This window comes from Pseudorca crassidens, chromosome X (genome assembly GCF_039906515.1).
Source record: "Pseudorca crassidens isolate mPseCra1 chromosome X, mPseCra1.hap1, whole genome shotgun sequence".
Taxonomy (NCBI): Eukaryota; Metazoa; Chordata; class Mammalia; order Artiodactyla; family Delphinidae; genus Pseudorca; species Pseudorca crassidens.
Genome location: NC_090317.1, coordinates 81,571,632 through 81,594,982, shown reverse-complemented (window position 1 = coordinate 81,594,982; position 23,351 = coordinate 81,571,632). Strand labels below are relative to the sequence as shown.

General features: G+C 39.6%; 1 protein-coding gene across 1 annotated transcript in view; it reads left to right on the top strand.

Annotated features, from left to right (window-relative positions):
- Positions 1-22,986, top strand: part of LOC137217599 (elongator complex protein 1-like) — a 40,293-nt gene extending 17,307 nt beyond the window's left edge. The window contains 11 exon segments of the mRNA XM_067724639.1: positions 3,033-3,278; positions 4,368-4,538; positions 5,351-5,450; positions 17,129-17,311; positions 19,544-19,649; positions 19,994-20,098; positions 21,310-21,363; positions 21,456-21,561; positions 22,159-22,174; positions 22,372-22,471; positions 22,841-22,986. Of these exon segments, the coding sequence (XP_067580740.1) occupies positions 3,033-3,278; positions 4,368-4,538; positions 5,351-5,450; positions 17,129-17,311; positions 19,544-19,649; positions 19,994-20,098; positions 21,310-21,363; positions 21,456-21,561; positions 22,159-22,174; positions 22,372-22,471; positions 22,841-22,918 (1,265 nt within the window). The 3' untranslated portion in view covers positions 22,919-22,986.
- Positions 22,987-23,351: the final 365 nt, after the last annotated feature.

Genomic DNA, 23,351 nt, shown 5'->3' with positions numbered 1-23,351 from the left:
AGTGGTTAGCTTTTGATGGGAGGGATTTCAGTTATGTATCAGGCAGGGTATCTAGAGAAATAGAATCAGGGTAAGCTGGCTGGTTGGAAATTCAGTGAAGAGTTGATGTTGCAATCTTGAGTCCAAAATCTGTGGGACAGGCCCACAGTCTGGAAACTTGGACAAGATTCTGTGTTACAGTCTTGAGACAAAATTCCTTTTTCTCTGGGAAGCCTTAGTTTTTGCTCTTAAGACTCTATAAACTCTTTGGATGAGATCTATCCACATTATGGAGGATAGTCTGCTGTACTTAAAGTCACCTGATTATAAAGGTTAATCACATCTGCAGAATTCCTTCCCAGCAACATCTAGACTGGTGTTTGACCAAACAACTAGACACCATAGCCTAGCCAAGTTGACATGTAAATTAACCATCACAAGTCATCAGTGCTTTCTCTTCATGGATGGTACCAGTGTAGCAAATCAAAATGCTAGCCAAAGGAATACTGTGGAAGTGAAAGAGAAATGAGATTAGATATAAGTAAGAATCTTCTGTAGCTTTTAAATGGTAAATCAAATTGTAAATAAGTATTTTTCAGTGTATATGTAATATGTGAAAGCATTAGAAAATAAAGATGGGAAGAAAAAAAGTTCTTCCGTAATTCTGTCACTCAGTAATAATCACTATTTAAATTTTCTTGTCTTCCTGATTTTATGTATACATCTCAGTATAGCTGTGATCTCATTTTTGTTAAATATGTAGGTATGATACCTGCAGTTTTGTAACTTGCTTTTACAGTGTGTCACAAACTATTTCCATTTCAGATATCTATCTGTATCATTTTAACTTGCTGTATATTCATTTATGCTACAGTTTATTAAATCTTATGTTGTTAGACGTTTAAAGTTTTGTAATTTTTCACTGTCATCAATAGTGCACTGAACATTTTTTTCATAAATCTTTTCATTTACTTGATTATTTTCTGAGTGGCTTTCAAACGTTTTAATCAATAGAACTAACTGAAATGTTATTAAGAAGCTCATTCATTCATTTATTCATTCAACACAATAGTTCTCAACCCTGGCTGCAACTTTAGAAAAAAAAAATGCTATCCATGTCTTATCTCAGAGTTGCTCTCAGTGCGTTATAATGGGGACTATACATCAGTATTAATTTAAAAAAAAAAAAGCTTCCAGGTGATTTTTTTTTGTAAACACTGACATTTATTTATTTATTTATAATTTTATTTATTTATTTATTTATGGCTGCATTGGGTCTTCGTTGCTGTGTGCGGACTGTCTCTAGTTGCGGCGAGCGAGGGCTACTCTTCGTTGCGGTGCGCGGGCTTCTCATTGGGTTGGCTTCTCTTGTGGAGCACGGGTTTTAGGTGCACAGGCTTCAGTAGTTGTGGCTCGCAGGCTCTAGAGCACAGGCTCAGTAGTTGTGGCGTACAGGCTTAGTTGCTCCACGATGTGTGGGATCTTCCCAGACCAGGGCTCGAACCCATGTCCCCTGAATTGGCAGGCAGATTCTTAACCACTGCGCCACCAGGAAAGTCCCCAGGTGATTTTTTAAATGTGTAGCCAGAGTTGAGAACCACTGACTAACCAGGTGTTAATGGCTGGCCCTGTGATGTGCTCAGGATAAAAGTGTTGCTGCAAGAACAGCCACAACATCTGTCTTCACAGAGCATGAGCATGTAGTCTAACTTAACCCAAAGCTAGGTCAAAGTATTGTAGTAGCCTTGTTCTAGAACTAGGTTGGATTTGCTGTGACTGCTGAGTTAAGAATTAGTGATCAGGGAGATGTTTAAAGAAAAGAAATTCCTTAATATAATTAAAATCTTCATTTATGTGTGTCACCTGTTTAACAAAGGTTGGCTTTGACATGATTAGGTCTTTTTTTCCCAGGTTTATTGAGATATAATTGACATGCAACGTGTACATTCAGGAGGTACAATGTGATGATTTGATACATGCATATACTGTGAAATGTTTGCCACAGTAAGGTTGATTAACTCATCCTTCACTTCACATAATTACCATTTTTGTTGTTATGGTGAGAACTTTATTTTGGCTGCGTTGGTCTTCGTTGTTGCGTGTGGGCTTTCTCTAGTTGTGGCGAGCGGGGGCTATTCTTCCTTGCCGTGCGCGGGCTTCTCATTGCAGTGGCTTCTCTTGTTGTGGAGCATGGGCTCTAGGCACGCAGGCTTTGGTAGTTGTGGCACACGGGCTCAGTAGTTGTGGCTTTTGGGCTCTAGAGCACAGGCTCAGTAGTTGTGGCACACGGGCTTAGTTGCTCCGTGGCATGTGGGATCTTCCCGGACCAGGGCTCGAACCCATGTCCCCTGCATTGGCAGGCGGATTCTTAACCATTGCACCACCAGGGAAGCCCGGTGAGAACATTTTAAATCTACTCTCGTAGCAACTTTCAAGTATACAATACAGTATTGTTAACTGTAGTCACCACGCTATACATTAGATCTCTGGAACTTGTAACTGAAGGTTTGTACTCTTTGACCAACTTCTTTCTGTTTCCTGCACTCTACAGGTCTTGGTCTTGTTCTTTTAAGGGTAATTGCATGCTGATCTCCCTTGGACATAACTGCATGCAAAACACCTGGAAGAAAATAATAAGCATCTTAAGCGTAATACAACATAGTGATGCTAGTCTAGTGCTCTTGGATTGGGTGTTTTAATACTTTTAATCTAATTGCCAAGTTTTCTTCTTTCTAAGTCTTTATGGGGAAAAAAACAACTCACTAAAGCACTGTCCTATGGTAGGAGCCTTCCATCATCATGATCATGAAGGTTTGAAGGTAGAGGCAGAAATGAACACGTGTGCTTCTGACCTTGTTGATGCTTAATATTTTGTCCTCATGAAAAGCTATACTTTAACAATTATTGTTAATATTATTATCTTAATGAAGAGGCTGAGCAGAAAGGGTCATTTGAAAAAGAAAAAGGTGTCCTCATCCCTCTCTAGCAAGTGGTACGAAGTCTGGTCCTCTGGCCCCTGCCTCTGATGGCCTCCTTTTCATTTTCCCCTGCAGTTCAGCTCTGGACTGTTGGAAACTATCACTGGTATCTCAAGCAAAGCCTGCCCTTCGGCACCTGTGGGAAGAGCGAGATTGTGTCCCTGATGTGGGGCCCAGTGACCCCATACCGGCTGTATGTTCTCTGTCAAGGCTGGCATTACCTTTGCTATGACTGGCACTGGACGACTGACCGGAGCTCAGGAGATAATTTAAGTGACATGGCAAATGTGGCTGTTGTTGATGGAAATAAGGAGCTGAAAAGTGTGTCCATGGGCCTGCAAGGGGCCTGAGCCAGGAGCCTGCAGATGTGGTAGTTTGACTTAAACAGTGCAGGATTTTTATTTGATTGATTATTCTGGTTGTTTGGTTTGTTTTTACTTGCTTTGGTTTCGATTGGATGGGAACACCCTTAGGTGAGGCGTGTACTCCCCTGAGGACCATAGTCTCTCCTCCCCCCCCCCCACATCCCTCAACTCCCTTTTCTACTACAACCATGGCCTTTACATATTCACTTGTCTGGGCTTTGAAGACATTGACATTTCTGACCCTGGGTGGAGAGGAAGACAACAGTAGGCTTGTGGCATTGGTGTGTCAGCCTTGTCTTTGTGCCCTGACAAAGCGTTCCGTTGACTCTCACACCACTCCATTGTGTTGCTTTGTTTTTTGATATAATGCTTGCTAATTATGTACCTTTCCAGTATCTTCAGTTCAAGTCACAGACATCTGCCTAGTACTCGGATTGGATTGGTGTTTTTTAATTAGGTTGAGGGCTTTTGTTTAGTGAGGGGAAAGAAACTAGGGAAAGTCAGTCTTTCCTGAATAGACAGTTTATTTATTGCTGATGACATAAAGGAAAACTTGCTTCTAAGATTGTAATGTGAGTTGGTGTACTAATTTATGTTCTATGTAGTGATCATAATACTGATTTTACAATCATATGTTCTGTATAGAGGACTTAAGCACATATACCTTATTACCAGATCCATGTACAGGGAAGTGCTTTAAGGATTTTGGTTTATTCTGGCTTGGTTGCAGGCCCAGGTTTAAAGCTAGAACTCTGACCTTTTGGCCTGCTTGCCGTAGTCCCTGGCACCTGAAACTCCAAGCCCCGTGATGGACTGCTATAGGCCTGGAGGTGACAGTAGCCAGATATAGACAGATCTCTGACACTAACTTTCCTCCTCTACACTGTATTTAAGCTTATTCATGATAAAAACACCAACAATTACTTTTAAGAATCGCTGTATATTTTCTCCCACCATTATTAGTTAGTGGTACTGTGCTGTTCAGTTGCCTTGTTTTACAAATTGAACATCCATGTGTCTAATCCTCTTTCTCTCTCGCATGCAGACAGGATATTGGTGACAGTCTTCTGGCAGAGTGTGGTTCCACCTCCCATGTGCACCTACCGACTGCTGCTCCCACACCCTGTAGCTCAAATCATGTTCTCCACACACCCTAAAAAGAGTAACGACCTCGGTGTCCTAAATGCCAGTAACCAGATTTTTGTTTATAAATGTGGTATGTTCAAAAACTGTTATCAGGATGTTCTGAATCAAATCTCTCCTACACAAAAGCAAACTATAGTTTGGTGTTGCGTTGGCTCTAGGGCTTCGAAAAATTTTGAAGTTTATAATTAATATCATTATTACTGTGATGTTTAATTGACTTGTAGGGTTTTTTGTGTGTTTGTGTGGGGGGCTTCAATCCTACTCTGGCTAATAAGAACAATTCTTTTTGCTTTGTTGAACTTGAAGGGTTAGTTATTTAAGAATAATTCTCAATCCTAGAAAGAACGTAGTATCTCATTACATCCTTAACATGTTTTACAGTTTTCATTGCCATTGCACATATTTTCAGTTGATCTCACAGCTTTCCTAGGAGCTATGTCAGAGGTGGAGTTTTTCTGTTTTATAGATGAGGAAACAGAATGCCAGAGGGTTTGCAGTCTGCTTGAGCAAGAAAGGACAAGGACCTCTACTTAGGTGTTTTAGCGTCTAATCTAGTTGTCCTTCCACAGTCCTGTTGCTCGCAGTTTCTAGTTGCTTTCCTGATGTACTTGGAGAACCTGTAATTTGTGAATTCTATGGTTGTATCGTAAGTTATACTGGCACATGGCAGTGGTAGCCTTGTTTTCAAATAAGTTTTGAATTCTCAGCCTGAAAGGTAGGCAGAAATTTAAGAAAGAGGTTGAGATGTGGTTATTTTCTAGATTGCTTTATTTGTAAAGTGGATTACCTTCTAGAACCCATTAAATGCAGGACCCCATATCCGTGGTATCAGGAAAAATGTTTGTAGCTTACTATGATAGTATTTGCATTTTTTCCCCCTAGGTGATAGTCCAAGTGTAGACTCTACGGTGAAACTGGGAGCTGTGGGTGGAAATGGATTTAACATTTCTCTTAGAACACTTCATCAGGACAAGAGATACACGTAGGTTGTTCTTAGTTGCCTTGGAACTCTGGGCACAGAAGCAGCCAGCATTTAGTCCTAAATTCAGCCAACTGTTATTATCTTATCCTGTGCCTGTTGCTCAGTGGAACAAGAAGTAGATACAACACCTGGGCCCTGGTTTTTCAGCCTGGTTGGGGAAGTCAGTTACCTATATATCTGAATGTCATATATGCTGATGGGTGGCAATGGAGCATAAGTCTTAAGCTGACTTAGAACCCATTCCCCCACCATCCCTGGGGAGTTTTCAACAGGGAATATCCCGTGGGAAAGATGGAGATGCAGATGATAGAGCACAGTGCATTTGCCTACACAGATGAGGATACGTACATTGTTAATGTGCGGCTGACCTAATGCAGTCTCTAGTTTGTCTCATCCTACAGTGCAGAACTTTTGGCTGCTGTGTTTCGAGGCTCTCAGGTTGGAAATCAGAATTCATTTTCCTATGGAAACGATAGTATGAACAGTTGGATATAATTGAATACCTCAGGTACATTATAGGCATTGTAAAATGACCCAGAAGCCAAATTATTAATTATAAGTCCATTTCTGTGAGAATCCAGAATTTGATTCTGTTCTGTTTAATGAGCCCATGTTCTTTTTTTTTTTTTACTTTCCACTTTATAACAAAGTGAACCAGCTATACATATACATATATCCCCATATCTCTTCCCTCTTGCGTCTCCGTCCCTCCCACCCTCCCTATCCCACCCATCTAGGTGGTCACAAAGCACCGAGCTGATCTCCCTGTTCTGTGCGACTGCTTCCCACTAGCTACTGATTTTACATTTGGTACTGTATATATGTACATGCAACTCTCTCACTTTGTCCCAGCTTACCATTCCGCCTCCCTGTGTCCTCAAGTCCATTTGCTAGTAGGTCTGCATCTTTATTCCCGTCCTGCCACTAGGTTCTTCATGATCATTTTTTTTAGATTCCATATATATGTGTTAGCATTCGGTACTTGCTTTTCTCTTTATGACTTACTTCACTCTGTATGACAGACTCTAGGTCCATCCACCTCACTACGTATAACACAATTTCGTTCCTTTTTATGGCTGAGTAATATTCCATTGTATATATGTGCCACATCTTCTCTATCCATTCATCTGTCGATGGACACTTAGATTGCTTCCATTTCTGTCCTGGCTATTGTAAATACAGCTGCAATGAACATTATGGTACATGACTCTTCTTGAATTATGGTTTGCTCAGGGTATATGCCCAGTAGTGGCATTGCTGGGTCGTATGGCAGTTCTATTTTTAGTTTTTGAAAGGACCTCCATACTGTTGTCCATAGTGGCTGTATCAATTTATATTCCCACCAACAGTGCAAGAGGGTTCCATTTTCTCCACACCCTCTCCAGCATTTATTGTTCGTAGATTTTTTGATGATGGCCATTCTGACTGGTGTGAGGCGATACCTCATTGTGGTTTTGATTTGCATTTCTCTAATGATTAATGATGTTGAGCATTCTTTCATGTATTTGTTGGCAATCTGTGTATCTTCTTTGGAGAAATGTCTATTTAGGTCTTCTGCCCATTTTTGGATTGGGTTGTTTTTTTCTTGTTATTGAGCTGAATGAGCTGCTTGTAAATTTTGGAGATTAATCCTATGTCAGTTGCTTCATTTGCAAATACTTTCTCCCATTCTGAGGGTTGTCTTTTGCTCTTGTTTATGGTTTCCTTTGCTGTGCAAAAGTTTTTAAGTTCCATTAGGTCCCATTTATTTATTTTTGTTTTTATTTCCACTCCTCTACGAGGTGGGTCAAAAAGGATCTTGCTGTGATTTAGGTCATAGTGTGTTCTGCTTATGTTTTCCTCTAAGAGTTTGATAGTGTCTGGCCTTCCATTTAGGTCTTTAATCCATTTTGAGTTTTTTTGTACGTATGGTGTTAGGGAGTGTTCTAATTTCATTCTTTTACATGTAGCTGTCCAGTTTTCCCAGCAGCACTTATTGAAGAGGCTCTCTTTTCTCCTCTATATATTGTTGCCTCCTTTATCAAAGATAAGGTGACCATATGTGCGTGGGTTTATCTCTGGACTTTCTGTCCTGTTCCATTGTCTATATTTCTGTTTTTGTGCCAGTACCATACTCTCTTGATTACTGTAGCTTTGTAGTATAGTCTGAAAACTGGGAGCCTGATTCCTCCAGCTCCGTTTATCATTCTCAAGATTGCTTTGGCTGTTCGGGGTTTTTTGTGTTTCCATACAAATTGTGAAATTTTTTGTTCTAGTGCTGTGAAAAATGCCATTGGTAGTTTGATGGGGATTACATTGAATCTGTAGATTGCTTTGAGTGGTATAGTCATTTCACAATGTTGGTTCTTCCAATCCAAGAACATGGTATATCTCTCCATCTATTTGTACCATCTTTAATTTTTTTCATCAGTGTCTTATAATTTTCTACATACAGGTCTTTTGTCTCCTTAGGTAGGTTTATTCCTGGATATTTTATTGTTTTTGTTGCAATGGTAAATGGGAGTGTTTTCTTAATTTCACTTTCAGATTATTCATCCTCAGTGTATAGGAATGCAAGAGATATCTGTGCATTAATTTTGTATCTTTCTCATTTACCAAATTCATTGATTAGCTCTAGTAGTTTTCTGGTAGCATCTTTAGGATTCTCTCTGTATAGTATCATGTCATCTGCAAACAGAGACAGCTTTACTTCTTCTTTCCCAACTTGGATTCCTTTTATTTCTTTTTCTTCTCCAATTGCTGTGGCTAAAACTTCCAAAACTATTTTGAATAATCCTGGTGAGTGTGGGCAACATTATCTTGTTGTTGATCTTAGCGGAAAAGGTTTCAGTTTTTCACCATTGAGGACGATGTTGGCTGTGGGCTTGTCATATATGGCCTTTTTTATCTTGAGGTGAGTTCCCTCTGTGCCTGATTTCTGGAGGTTTTGTATCATAAGTGGGTGTTGAATTTTGTCAAAAGCTTTCTCTGCATCTATGAGATGATCATATGGTGTTTCTCCTTCAGTTTGTTAATATGGTGTATCCCACTGATTGATTTGCGTATATTGAAGAATCCTTGCATTCCTGGAGTAAACCCCACTTGATCATATTGCATGATCATTTTAATGTGCTGTTGGATTCTGTTTGTTAGTATTTTGTTGAGGATTTTTGAATCTATGTTCATCAGGGTTATTGGCCTGTAGTTTTCTTTCTTTGTGACATATTTGTCTGGTTTTGATATAAGGGTGATGGTGGCCTCGTAGAAAGAGTTTCAGAGTGTTCCTCCCTCTGCTATATTTTGGAAGAGTTTGAGAAGGATAGGTGTTAGCTCTTCTCTAACCAGTTGATAGGATTCGCCTGTGAAGCCATCTGGTCCTGGGCTTTTGTTTCTTGGAAGATTTTTAATCACAGTTTTAATTTGAGTGCTTATGATGGGACTGTTCATATAATCTATTTCTTCCTGGTTCAGTTTTGGAAGGTTGTGCATTTCTACGAATTTGTCCATTTCTTCCAGGTTGTCCATTTTATTGGCATAGAGTTGCTTGTAGTAATCTCTCATGATCCTTTGTATACCTGCAGTGTCAGTTGTTACTTCTCCTTTTCCATTTCTTTTTTTTTTTTAACATCTTTATTGGGGTATAATTGCTTTACAATGGTGTGTTAGTTTCTGCTTATTAACAAGGTGAATCAGTTATACATATACATATGTTCCCATAGGTCTTCTCTCTTGCATCTCCCTCCCTCCCACCCTCCCTATCCCACCCCTCCAGGCTGTCACAAAGCACCGAGCCAATATCCCTGTGCCATGCGGCTGCTTCCCACTAACTATCTACCTTAATACGTTTGTTAGTGTGTATATGTCCATGACTCTCTCTCGCCCTGTCGCAGCTCACCCTTCGCCCTCCCCATATCCTCAAGTCCGTTCTCCAGTAGGTCTACGTCTTTATTCCTGTCTTACCCCTAGGTTCTTCATGACATTTTTCTTTCTTAAATTCCATATATATGTGTTAGCATACAGTATTTGTCTTTCTCTTTCTGACTTACTTCACTCTGTATCACAGACTCTAGGTCTATCCACCTCATTACAAATAGCTCAATTTCGTTTCTTATTATGGCTGAGTAATATTCCATTGTATATATGTGCCACATCTTCTTTATGCATCCATCCGATGATGGGCACTTTAGGTTGTTTCCATCTCCGGGCTATTGTAAATAGAGCTGCAATGAACATTTTGGTACATGAATCTTTTTGAATTTTGGTTTTCTCAGGGTATATGCCCAGTAGTGGGATTGCTGGGTCATATGGTAGTTCTATTTGTAGTTTTTTAAGGAACCTCCATACTGTTCTCCATAGTGGCTGAACCAATTCACATTCCCACCAGCAGTGCAAGAGTGTTCCCTTTTCTCCACACCCTCTCCATCATTTATTGTTTCTAGATTTTTTGATGATGGCCATTCTGACTGGTGTGAGATGATATCTCATTGTAGTTTTGATTTGCATTTCTCTAATGATTAATGATGTTGAGCATTCTTTCATGTGTTTGTTGGCAGTCTGTATATCTTCTTTGGAGAAATGTCTATTTAGGTCTTCTGCCCATTTTTGGATTGGGTTTTTTGTTTTTTTGTTATTGAGCTGCATGAGCTGCTTGTAAATTTTGGAGATTAATCCTTGGTCAGTTGCTTCATTTGCAAATATTTTCTCCCATTCTGAGGCTTGTCTTTTGGTCTTGTTTATGGTTTCCTTTGCTGTACAAAAGCTTTGAAGTTTCATTAGGTCCCATTTGTTTATTTTTGTTTTTATTTCCATTACTCTAGGAGGTGGGTCAGAAAGGATCTTGCTGTGATTTATGTCATAGAGTGTTCTGCCTATGTTTTCCTCTAAGAGTTTGATAGTTTCTGGCCTTACATTTAGGTCTTTAATCCATTTTGAGCTTACTTTTGTGTATGGTGTTAGGGAGTGATCTAATCTCATACTTTTACATGTACCTGTCCAGTTTTCCCAGCACCACTTATTGAAGAGGCTGTCCTTTCTCCACGGTACATTCCTGCCACCTTTATCAAAGATAAGGTGTCCATATGTGCGTGGGTTTATATCTGGGCTTTCTATCCTGTTCCATTGATCTATCTTTCTGTTTTTGTGCCAGTACCATACTGTCTTGATTACTGTAGCTTTGTAGTATAGTCTGAAATCAGGGGGCCTGATTCCTCCAGCTCCTTTCTTCGTTCTCAAGATTGCTTTGGCTATTCGGGGTCTTTTGTGTTTCCATACAAATTGCGAAATTTTTTGTTCTGGTTCTGTGAAAAATGCCAGTGGTAGTTTGATAGGGATTGCATTGAATCTATAGATTGCTTTGGGTAGTAGAGTCATTTTCACAATGTTGATTCTTCCAATCCAAGAACATGGTATATCTCTCCATCTATTTGTATCATCTTTAATTTCTTTCATCAGCGTCTTATAATTTTCTGCATACAGGTCTTTTGTCTCCTTAGGTAGGTTTATTCCTAGATATTTTTTCTTTTTGTTGCAATGGTAAATGGGAGTGTTTTCTTGATTTCACTTTCAGATTTTGCATCATTAGTATATAGGAATGCCAGAGATTTCTGTGCATTAATTTTGTATCCTGCCACTTTACCAAATTCATTGATTAGCTCTACTAGTTTTCTGGTAGCATCTTTAGGATTCTCTATGTATAGGATCATGTCATCTGCAAACAGTGACAGCTTTACTTCTTCTTTTCCGATTTGGATTCCTTTTATTTCCTTTTCTTCTCTGATTGCTGTGGCTAAAACTTCCAAAACTATGTTGAATAAGAGTGGTGAGAGTGGGCAACCTTGTCTTGTTCCTGATTTTAGTGGAAATGCTTTCAGTTTTTCACCATTGAAGATGATGTTTGCTGTGGGCTTGTCATATATGGCCTTTATTATGTTGAGGAAAGTTCCCTCTATGCCTACTTTCTGCAGGGTTTTTTATCATAAATGGGTGTTGAATTTTGTCAAAAGCTTTCTCTGCATCTATTGAGATGATCATATGGTTTTTCTCCTTCAATTTGTTAATATGGTTTATCACATTGATAGATTTGCATATATTGAAGAATCCTTGCATTCCTGGAATAAACCCCACTTGATCATGGTGTATGAGCCTTTTAATGTGTTGTTGGATTCTGTTTGCTAGCATTTTGTTGAGGATTTTTGCATCTATGTTCATCAGTGATATTGGCCTGTAGTTTTCTTTCTTTGTGACATCCTTGTCTGGTTTTGGTATCAAGGTGATGGTGGCCTCGTAGAAGGAATTTGGGAGTGTTCCTCCCTCTGCTATATTTTGGAAGAGTTTGAGAAGGATAGGTGTTACCTCTTCTCTAAATGTTTGATAGAATTTGCCTGCGAAGCCATCTGGTCCTGGGCTTTTGTTTGTCAGAAGATTTTTAATCACAGTTTCAATTTCAGTGCTTGTGATTGGTCTGTTCATATTTTCTAATTCTTCCTGATTCAGTCTTGGCAGGTTGTGCATTTCTAAGAATTTGTCCATTTCTTCCAGGTTGTCCATTTTATTGGCATAGAGTTGCTTGTAGTAATCTCTCATGATCTTTTGTGTTTCTGCAGTGTTAGTTGTTACTTCTCCTTTTTCATTTCTATTTCTATTGATTTGAGTCTTCTCCCTTTTTTTCGTGATGAGTCTGGGTAACGTTTTATCAATTTTGTTTATCTTCTCAAAGAATCAGCTTTTAGTTTCATTGATCTTTGCTATCGTTTTCTTCATTTTTTTCCATTTATTTCTGATCTGATCTTTATGATTTCTTTCCTTCTGCTAACTTTGGGGTTTTTTATTCTTCTTTCTCTAATTGCTTTAGGTGTAAGGTTAGGTTGTTTGTTTGAGATGTTTCTTGTTTCTTAAGGTAGGATTGTAGTGCTATAATCTTCCCTCTTAGAACTGCTTTTGCTGCATCCCATAGGTTTTGGGTCGTTTTGCTTTCGTTGTCATTTGTTTCTAGGTAGTTTTTGATTTCCACTTTGATTTGTTCAGTGATCTCTTGGTTATTAAGTAGTGTGTTGTTTCGCCTCCCTGTGTTTGCATTTCTTACAGATTTTCTCCTGTAATTGATATCCAGTCTCATAGCATTGTGGTCGGATAAGATACTTGATACAATTTCAGTTTTCTTAAATTTACCAAGGCTTGTTTTGTGACACAACATATGATCTGTCTGGGAGAATGTTCCATGAGGAGTTGACAAGGAAGTGTAATCTGTTGTTTTTAGATGGAATATCCAATAAATATCAATTAAGTCCATCTTGTTTAATGCGTCATTTAAAGCTTGTGTTTCCTTATTTATTTTCATTTTGGATGTTCTTTCCATTGGTGAAAGTGGGTTGTTAACGTCCCCTACTATGATCGTGTTACTGTCGATTTCCCCTTTTATGGCTGTTAGTATTTGCCTTATGTATTGAGGTTCTCCTATGTTGGGTGCATGAATATTTACAATTGTTATATCTTCTTCTTGGATCGATCCCTTGATCATTAGGTAGTGTCCTTCTTTGTCCCTTGTAATAGTCTTTGTTTTAAAGTCTATTTTGTCTGATATGAGAATTGCTACTCCAGCTTTCTTTTGGTTTCCATTTGCATGGAATATCTTTTTCCATCCCCTCGCTTTCAGTCTGTATGTGTCCCTAGGTCTGAAGTGGTCTCTTGTAGACAGCATATATACTGGTCTTGTTTTTGTATCCATTCAGCCAGTCTATGTCTTTTGGTGAGAGCGTTTAGTCCATTTACATTTAAGGTAATTATCGATATGTATGTTCCTATTCCCATTTTCTTGATTGTTTTGGGTTTGTCATTCTAGGTCTTTTCCTTCTCTTGTGTTTCCTGCCCAGAGAAGTTCCTTTAGCATTTGTTGTAAAGCTGGTTTGGTGGTGCTGAACTCTGTCAGCTTTTGCTTGTCTGTAAAGGTTTTAATTTCTCCATCAAATATGAAATCCTTGCTGGGTAGAGTAATCTTGGTTGTAGGATTTTCCCTTTCATCACTTTAAATATGTCCTGCCACTCCCTTCTGGCTTGCCGAGTTTCTGCTGAAAGATCAGCTGTTAACCTTATAGGGATTCCTTTGTGTGCTATTTGTTGTTTTTCCCTTGCTGCCTTCAATATTTTTTCTTTCTATTTAATTGTTGATTGTTTGATTAATATGTGTTGTGGCGTGTTTCTCCTTGGATTTATCCTTTATGGGAATCTCTGTGCTTCCTGGACTTGATTTACTATTTCCTTTCCCATATTAGGGAAATTTTCAACTGTAATCTCTTCAAGTATTTTCTCAGTCCCTTTCTTTCTCTCTTCTTCTTCTGGGACCCCTATAATTCGAATGTTGGTGTGTTTAATGTTGTCCCAGAGGTCTCTGAGACTGTCCTCAATTCTTTTCATTCTTTTTTCTTTATTCTGTTCTGCAGTCTTATTTCCACCATTTTGTCTTCCATGTCACTTATCTGTTCTTCTGCCTCATTTATTCTGCTATTGATCCCTTATAGAGAATTTTTAATTTCATTTATTGTGTTTTCATCATTGCTTGTTTGCTCTTTAGTTCTTCTAGTTCCTTGTCAAACGTTTCTTCTGTTTTCTCCTTTCTATTTCCAAGATTTTTGATCATATTTACTATCATTACTCTGAATTCTTTTTCAGGTAGACTTCCTATTTCCTCTTCATTTGTTTGGTCTGATGAGTTTTTATCTTGCTCCTTCATCTGCTGTGTGGTTTTTGTCTTCTCATTTTGTTTAAATTACTGTGTTTGGGGTCTCCTTTTCACAGGCTACCGGTTCGTAGTTCCCATTGTCCGTGGTGTCTGCCCCCAGTGGTTAAGATTGGTTCAGTGGGTTGTGTAGGCATCCTGGTGGAGGGGACTAGTACCTGTGTTCTGGTGGATGAGGCTGGATCTTGTCTTTCTGGTGGGCAGTTCCGCCTCTGGTGGTGTTTTTTGGGGGGTCTGTGATCTGATTATGACTTTAGGCAGCCTCTCTGCTTTTGGGTGGTATTTTGTTCCTGTCTTGCTAGTTGTTTGTCATGGGGTGTCCAGCACTGTAGGTTGCTGGTCATTGAGTGGAGCTGGGTCTTGGCCTTGAGATGGAGATCTCTGGGAGATTTTCACCGTTTGATATTACGTGGATCTGGGAGGTCTCTGGTGGACCAATGTCCTGAACTCAGATTTCCCACATCAGAGCCACAGGCCTGCCACCTGGCCGGAGCACCTAGACCCTGTCATCCACACGGCTAAGAAGAAAAGGGAGAAGAAAAGAAAGAAAGAAAGAGAGAGGGGGGGAGGGAGGGAGAGAGAGAGAGAGAGAAGCAAAGACAGAAACAAAGAAAGAAAGAAAAGAAAGAAAGAAAGAAAAATATAGTAAAGTTGTTAAGATAAAAACAAAAAATAATTATTAAAAATTAATTTAAAAAAAGGAAAGAAAGAAAGAAGAGCGCAACCAAAGCATAAAACAAATCCACCAATGGTAACAAGTGCTAAAAACTATACTAAAAAAAATGGACAGACAGAACCCTAGGACAGATGGTAAAAGCAAAGCTATATAGACAAAATCACACACAGAAGCATACACATGCACACTCACAAAATGAGAATAAGGCAAAAAATATATATATATCCTTGCTCTGAAAGTCCACCACCGCAATTTGGGATGATTCATTGTCTATTCAGGTATTCCACAGATGCAGGGTACATCGATTTGAGTGTGGAGATTTAATCTGCTACTCCTGAGGCTGCTGGGAGAGGTTTCCCTTTCTCTTCTTTATTCGCACAGCCCCTGGGGTTCAGCTTTGGATTTGGCCCCACCTCTGCATGTAGGTCGCCTGAGGTCATCTGTTCCCGCTCAGACCAGATGGGGTTAAAGGAGTAGCTTATTAGGGGGCTATGGCTCACTCAAGCTGGGGAGTGGGGGCTGGTGGGCAGGGAGGGAGGGCGGGGTGCGGAATGCAGTCCGAGCCTGTGGCGGCAGAGGCCGTCATGACATTGCACCAGCCTGAGACATGCTGTGTGTTCTCCCGGGAAGTTGTCCCTGGATCACGGGACCCTGACAGTGGTGGGCTACACAGGCTCCTGGGAGGAGAGGTGTGGATAGTGACCTGTGCTTGCACACAGGCTTCTTGGTGGCTGCAGGAGCAGCCTTAGCATTTCATGCGCATCTCTGGGTTCCTCGCTGATAGCTGTGGCTTGTGCCCATCTCTGGAGCTCCTTTAGGTGGCGCTCATAATCCCCTCTCCTCGTGCACCGTGAAATAAAGACGCAAGAAAAAGTCTCTTGCCTCTTCGGCAGCTCCAGACCTTGTCCCCGGACACACTCCCGCCTAGCTGTGGTGCACTAGCCCCCTTCAGGCTGTGTTCATGCAGCCAACCCCAGTCCTCTCCCTGAGATCCGACCTCCGAAGCTGGAGCCTCAGCTCCCAGCCCCCACCTACCCTGGTGGGTGAGCAGACAAGCCTCGCAGGCTGGTGAGTGCTGGCCGGCACCCATCCTCCGTGAGGGAATCTCTCCACTTTGCCCTCTGCACCCCTGTTGCTGCGCTGTCCTCCGTGGCTCTGAAGCTTCCCCCCTCCAAGCCCATGTTCTTAATTACTGCACTACTTTGTCTCCTGGGAACATTTATTTCTAAATTAATGGGAATAATGAGCCAATAACTGAATATAACAAATAATATGTTTCTTAAATGTCATTATATGCAATATATTTAATAAATGAATATATTTCCTACCTGTGTATGATTTGGGAGCTGTCTGTATAATGCTTAGTAATTTTTCAAAGAGCATGTACATGGATTATTTCACTTCACAGACTTGAAAGTTTAGAGGACAGATTTAAGGCAAACTAGAAAGCGTGAGGCAACTGAGAATGTAGTTTCATGTTTTAAAAGATTGTGAGAAGGATAGCTCTAAGTCATTTAGAGAAGATTTCATGAAGGGCATAAATAAATTACCTTGAACTTTGAAAAAGAGAGAGGTTTAGGATTGCCAGAGAAGGATTGAGAATGTTGGGTGTGGTGGGCAGAAGAGTGTCAGTGAGAACCCGAGGCAGGAGTGCTCCTGTGTGGGGCTGAATGCAGTGGAGAGACTGAGTCCAGGGAGAGCTGGTTGAATAGGAAGATCAGACTAGTGCCTCAGCTTCTTCAGTGCCCGCTGAGGATCTGCTGCTTGAGCTGAAAGGCAGGAAGTAGCCATTGTGAGTTGCCGCGTGAAGTAGCCCTCCTCCAGTGTCTGAATGCTACAGGAGGAAGGCATTAGCAGCAAAGAAATCATCTCCCAAACTAATTACTCATTTTGATATGAGATGCTTAGGAAAGGATCCATTCAACTGAGGCCTAAATATCTGCTGGAGCCTGGTTTGAATGCTGGTAAGTGGTAACAATGAAACACTCCTGGGGTTTATTAGTGTAGGACCTGGGGCAGTCAGTTTTTCTTCTGTAGTCAGTTTCTTGAAATGTTCTCTTCAAATCTAAAGATCTCAGATTATAAGGTACTTAATTTTAAATACTAGAAAAACATATTCTTAAGCAAGGCAAACATTATTTTTGGATTTTCTAGTATTGGGCATTACCTCAGGTTTTGTCCCTCCAAATAAGGAGTTGACTGTATATAAAGTGGTTCATTCTTCATTCAGGAAAATCTCGGTGATGTTGAAGTCTTAGTCATGTTTTGAAAATTCTTCAATATTTAAAACAGAATTCAGTTTGAGAAGAGTGAAGATGAAGAAGTAAACCAACTGAAGCTCAGCCTTCTCACCTGGGTTCAGGAAGACGTTTTCCTGGCTGTGAGCCACAGTCAGTCCACCCCAAGCTCTGTCATTCACCATCTGACTGTGGCCCCTTCTGAGATGGATAACAAGCAGGGACAGCTCAATATTAGGCATTCCAACAATTCCCTGTATTCCATGTGTTAATATATGGATAGAGTTAGGCTTCTGTCTTTTATGAGCCTAGGACTTTATTTTTTTTTTTTTACTTCCACTGAGCAGAGTTGAGGGGCAGTGGCTTCCTTTTTAGACATACTTAGCAAGAGGGTTAAGTCTAGTTTTTAGTCATGTCAAAATATAGATTAAAATGCATCAAGAATTGGTGAAAAATAGCACAAATACCAATAGATGAGGCAAAACATTTTTAAGGTGTGTTAAGAATTTTAATTCAGCTTATACTTACATTCCAGCAGAGTAATTATTAGCCTATGAGAATTAGCCACTCTAATTACCCTTGTTAGTTATTAAAATCAATTATGAGATCTATATATATGCACTTCATTTTGATTTAGTGACTTCAAAATACTTCTTCCGGCCTCCTATACATTTTGTTTGGCACTTGATTGCATTTATTACTAGAAAGCCTCTTCTATTTTTCTTTGCTAAAATTTCATAGCTCCCTGGCCCTGAGTTTCATTTTGATTCCTGACTGCATCTTTGTCACGTAACAGGTTTCATTAATGGATGCTGTTTTCTGTATTGCAAGCCCTGTTGTGCAGCAGATAGCATTGTCTGGACAGCTCCGAGAAATCCTCAGGTTTCTAGTGTCAAAACTCGGCACCTTAGGCATACATTGATAGTAATCCCCAGATTCACATGTAATTAAAGGTCTACTGGTTAGCTTGAAGTTTTGAAAACCGTTGTTGCAAAATTAGGAACCTGTCTTTATTGTATACATAAAGCATATTCCAAATGCAGTCATTAACTTCTAATCTTTGAATGATAATGCTTCATGTTTTTAAAAAGTATTTATTTATTTTTGATTTATTTTGGCTGCGCCAGGTCTTAGTTGCGGCACACAGGATCTTTTCTAGTTGTGGCATGCGGTATCTAGTTCCCCAACCAGGGATTGAACCCGGGATCCCTGCATTGGGAGTGTGGAGTCTTAACCACTGGACCACGAGGGAAATCCCAATAATGCTTCATATTTTTAAGAAGGTTTTGTGAATATGTCTGGATGCAGAATATGTGCTAGCTGCATGCAGACTTAACAGGGCTTCCTTTGGAAAACAGAGCAATTTACATTAGCAATGCCTAAATTATGCATGTTTCTACTACTCCAAATTTGAAGTTTTTTTATCATTATCTTGTAAAAGGTAGATGCTGTCATCTCATTTGCTGTAAAGGAAGTGAGAAGTCATTTAAAATATATTTCTGCTGCTTTGACTTTTGTTTCTCAAAGAAGACTGTTTTGTTCATGCAAAATGTTAATGTCTATGATGAATATGTAGTCCCCCAATCAGCTTATAGCTTACATTTACTATAGCTTGTGCTTTGTAAAAGGTACTCTTTTAAGTGCATTTCCTATATTAACTCACTTATTTCTCACAATACCTCTCTGAAGTATGTACTGTTTGGCGCCCTCATTGTACAGCTGAGGCAGCTGAGGCACAGAGCAGTTTAAGTAACTTGCCTGAGATAACGCAGGTGGAGCCAGAATCCAACTCTAGCCATTGCACCTCCAGAGTCTATTCCCTTAACTTGTCAGATAATTTATCCTCCCCAAATTTGTGGCATTTTGGGGTTTTTTGTAGATTTGTTAAGAACTCTTTGAATAAATGTTAGCATTGGCACCATTTGCTTTTATCGTACCTCTTCCACTTCCTTTAAGACATGTCTACTCTTGGTTCGTTGACTCAGGAAAAACTAAAATGGCAATAACAGATTCCCCTCTTCCCATTAAGGGAGACCCACAGATTTCTATGAATGAATATAATAGCAATAGAGGTATTAAGTGTGCTCACTTTCCTACAGATTCACTGCTTTATTTAATGCAGTAAATTGAAATAAGTTGCAATAAGTTATATAAAGTTTCTGCCAGAATAGGAGTGATGACCTCACAATGTAGACACCTAGTTTATTGACATTGTGGAAAATAATGTCATGTGACAGGTAATTGCTTTACTTGGGCTTGCACTTGCAATAGTTTATCTATTAGTGTGTATATACATATGGGTGTGCATTTATTATATTTATGTTATATTGAAATAGGCAGTGCAGCACCAAAGGAAAATTATATCTTTTTCTGTTTTGCAAAATCAATGAAATGTCAGTACTTTTGAGAAAAATGGTCTGTTCAAGCCTTCCTCATTTCCCTTTTTTTTTTTTTTTTTTACTCTTGTCAGTTCATCTGTGACAGTGGATGGGGTCATAATCCGTCTGTGCTGCAACTCCAAGACCAAGTCAGTAGCACTGCAGGTGGCTGGTGGTCAGATAATTAAGTACCTTTGGGATGAGTATCAAAATGTTAGGAAAGCATGTTTATGGCTTACGTAGATATTTAATTCTTGAGCACATATACTTGTATCTTATCAGTGCTGCGGTGGTTATTAGGTCTTTTAACTACCCTGAAAAACTATCCCTAATCTATAGAGTGGAATTAGCAGGTGTGTTCTCCCTGTATTTTCTCTTGTAATGAACTGGAGTACTTTAATGAGTTTCTGAAACACATTTGGAAAATGATTTAAATTGCATGTTAAGCATTTTAGCAAGTATTAGTGTAACAGTTTTTTGTTTTTTTTGTTTTTTACAAAGAGAAGATCAGCTCTTGGTAAACCTCATCTGCCAATCCTGCAGAATCACCCTCTCTGGCTGTTGAACCATGGAAGAACCCTGGTGAATTTCTTGTTCGATTTCTTTATCTGTGCGCACAGACCGAATTGGCCATGATTGGAGGAGAGGTAAGTAAACACAAGGCAGAAAAACTTACCACTTAGAGCAGTGACCCAGAAAGTGATAGCATTAAGTAGAAAGAGTGTGTGCTTTGGAGGTGGACCTGAGTGTCCACTAAATCTCAAGGCAACAATGAGAAGTTACTCACTGTCAACAATGAGAAGTTTCCTGAGTCTCAGCCTCTCAATCTCTGAAATGGGATTAAGAGATTGCCTGGCATGTAGTAGTTAGTTGATTCCTTTCCTTGGAAGTATAAATTCAAAAATAGAAAAATGCAACTGGCAGACATTTATCTCCAGTTGTACACAACATTCAAAGTTAGTTTTATAAGTAACTTTTGGGGACAACAGAAATGTAATCTTGAAACTAGTATTCAGTAGGTTATCATTCATCAAATATTAGAATGCCTATAATTGTGGCAGGTGGTAGGACACAGTGGTTACAAAACCAAACAGCTGACTAATTCCTGCCCTTCTGGAATTTTTAATCTATCAATACGGGTATGGCTGTCCCTTCTGATAGGAGAATGAAGTAAATGAGCAGGGTGTAATGGTAGAGAATAGAGAAGTGTTTGAGGCTAGTTAGAGGATGGTAGCTGTGAGGATGGGGAGACCAACTTTTGGTGGTCTGGGAAAGCCTCTAGGAGGTGGTGGTGTATGTGCTGAGTGTGAAGAAAAAGAAAGCTCTATCTCTGAGAAAGGGAGAGTGTTCCAGGGAGGAGGAACTGTACCTACTGTGAGCTTAGAAAGAGCTCAGCTTATTCCAGGAACCTAATGGAAGCCATGGCTAGACCTTAGTGATAGGCCATGGGAAGGAGTGTGGCTTTGCTCATTTAACATAGATTGGGAAACTGATGATTTTAATCAGGGAGTAGTGTGATGTGCTTCATGGTTTGAAAGGTTATTCTGGCTGCCCAGTAGAGAGTAGGTTGAGTAGGTTGAAAGGGACGAGAGTTGAAGTGGCTGTGAGTGGAGGCAGTGAGGGCCGAAAGGTGATATGTTTGAGACATGCGTAAGAGATAGAAATGGCAGGGCTTGCTGATGCACTGGATGCGCCATAGTCCACTTTGCACTAGACCAACCACATCTTAGGCATCTTAAGTCCCCATTGCAAGGACCTAGATGTGAAATCATAGGGCAATGGAGCCATGTAATAGAAGAGTTTGGTTTAACTAGTTTGGTTAGAATTGTTTGTAATTTCATATTTTATTTCTTTGAAGGAATGTGTCCTTGGCCTGACTGACAGATGTCGCTTTTTCATCAGTGACACTGAGGTATCAAGGCTTGTTCTGACACTGGATCTTTCTCAGTCTTGGCTCCAGGTAATATAGCTAACTCTCCCCTTTGCCTCCCCGACCTTTTGTAGGTTGCTTCAAATATCACATCATTTGCAGTATATGGTGAGTTTTTATTGTTAACGACTCATTCCCATACTTAACACTGTTTTTGCCTGAGAGATGCTTCATTGAAAAGTAAGTTTTCAGTGTATGAAATAGAAAATAGTCCCTGCTGTAATATCATTTGTCCTTTGAAGTCTTGATGACTTAAGATTGTTGCATACAATTTGTTGCTGTTTATCATGGAGTCCTAGACTGGAGAAAACTTTTCAAGTTCATTTACTTAGCCCCTAATCTCAACATAATATCTCAGTTGAATCACTCCACACCAGTTAGCACAGAGAAGGAGGTCCTTCCTTAAGCAGCACATCCTAAGGTAAACAAAAATTTTCAGGAAATTTTTTAATATAACTAATATTTTACTTTGAATTACCATGTAGGCACCAAACTGGCAATATGCTCAATCTTCTTTGTAATCTTTCTTTTCTCACTGTGGCAACCCTCTATTGTATATCTGAAGGACTCCATCTCATGGTTTGTAGGAAATCGGCCGCACTTTTTTCTGTGTTCCATGCCCACCCCACCCAGTGTGTATGTGTGTGCATGCACACAATTTTCTTATGAAAATAAAAATAGCCCACTTATTTGCTTTGCTTCTATTGATAACTTGGAAACAGGGAATCTTTCACTGATACGATCATAGCTTTATCCGTACAAGAAGACAGAGAGAAGCTACCCAATCCTCCCTGTGTTTTCCATATCAGTTGAGAAGTTGTGTATGGGCATGTGCATGAGGGCTCTGTGAGAGAGCACAAGATTCTGGGATAAGGTTGTTTATCAGAGGGGCTAATGGTCTTGAGGCTGAGTGAGAGAGCAGTGTGGCTTAGTTGTTAATTGCTTCCTTCTACTTTGGATAATGTGCAGTTTCAGCTGCAGTTAATGGAGAGTGGCTTGTCCTGTGTCTAATGGGGAATCTCTGCGGAAGGTGGAGAGGGGTTCATGCATTGTCACTGTTGTGCCCCAGGACACAAAGCTTATATTACAGGTAAGCTGATTTTTCAGGCTATATTTCTGATAGTCATTTGGCAGTAAATACCAAACAGAATTCTTGTGGATTATATTTTAGGCTCTCTTACCATTTGTATTAATTTATTATAAGCCTTTCCTTGCTAAGTTCTCTGTTAGCTTTATACAAAGGAATGTTAATACAGGCTCTGCCCAGTAAGGCTAAGAGGGAAACTTCTCTTAAAAGTCAAAATAAATTTTGAACACAACTAAATTTTGCCAAAAGTATGCTCATTTGACAGTGTTGTATTAGTTCTCTAAGAAGAGTTAGGTAAAGTTGTATATCCTGGGTATTTAATTTTTTTCTATTTAATTAAAAATGTTATTGATTTGATTTATTTATTTTAAGATGCCAAGGGGAAACTTAGAAGTTATTCATCATCGAGCCCTGATTTTAGCTCAAATTCAGAAGTGGTTGGGCAAGTAAGTACCATGTATATGATTAGTTAGCTTATTGTTATGACTTATGTGTGAAGACAGCAAGTATTCCATTAAGATTTTTAAAACTTAAAAGTCTTTAAATCTTTTATTACATATGTCTTCAATCAGATTCTCAGAGGTTCACTTTTTGTCACACTTTGCTTCTTATATCGTATGGTGTAATAGACATTCCTAGCAGAAGGAATCATGAGGCTCATTGTATGAAACAGGGCTTCCTAGCCTAAGGGGAACCATATGGGCTTTAGATGGCCTGTGAACCCAGGGAAATTTTACACCATCCTGTGTCTCTGTGTATTTGTCCGGGCAGAAGACACAAGGCTTTCAGCAGACTTATAAAAAGGCCTGTGACTCAAAAATGCCTGAGCCACTGTTGTGAAGGAAATGATCCATTGTTTGAATCTCTGAATTTGGGGGAAACT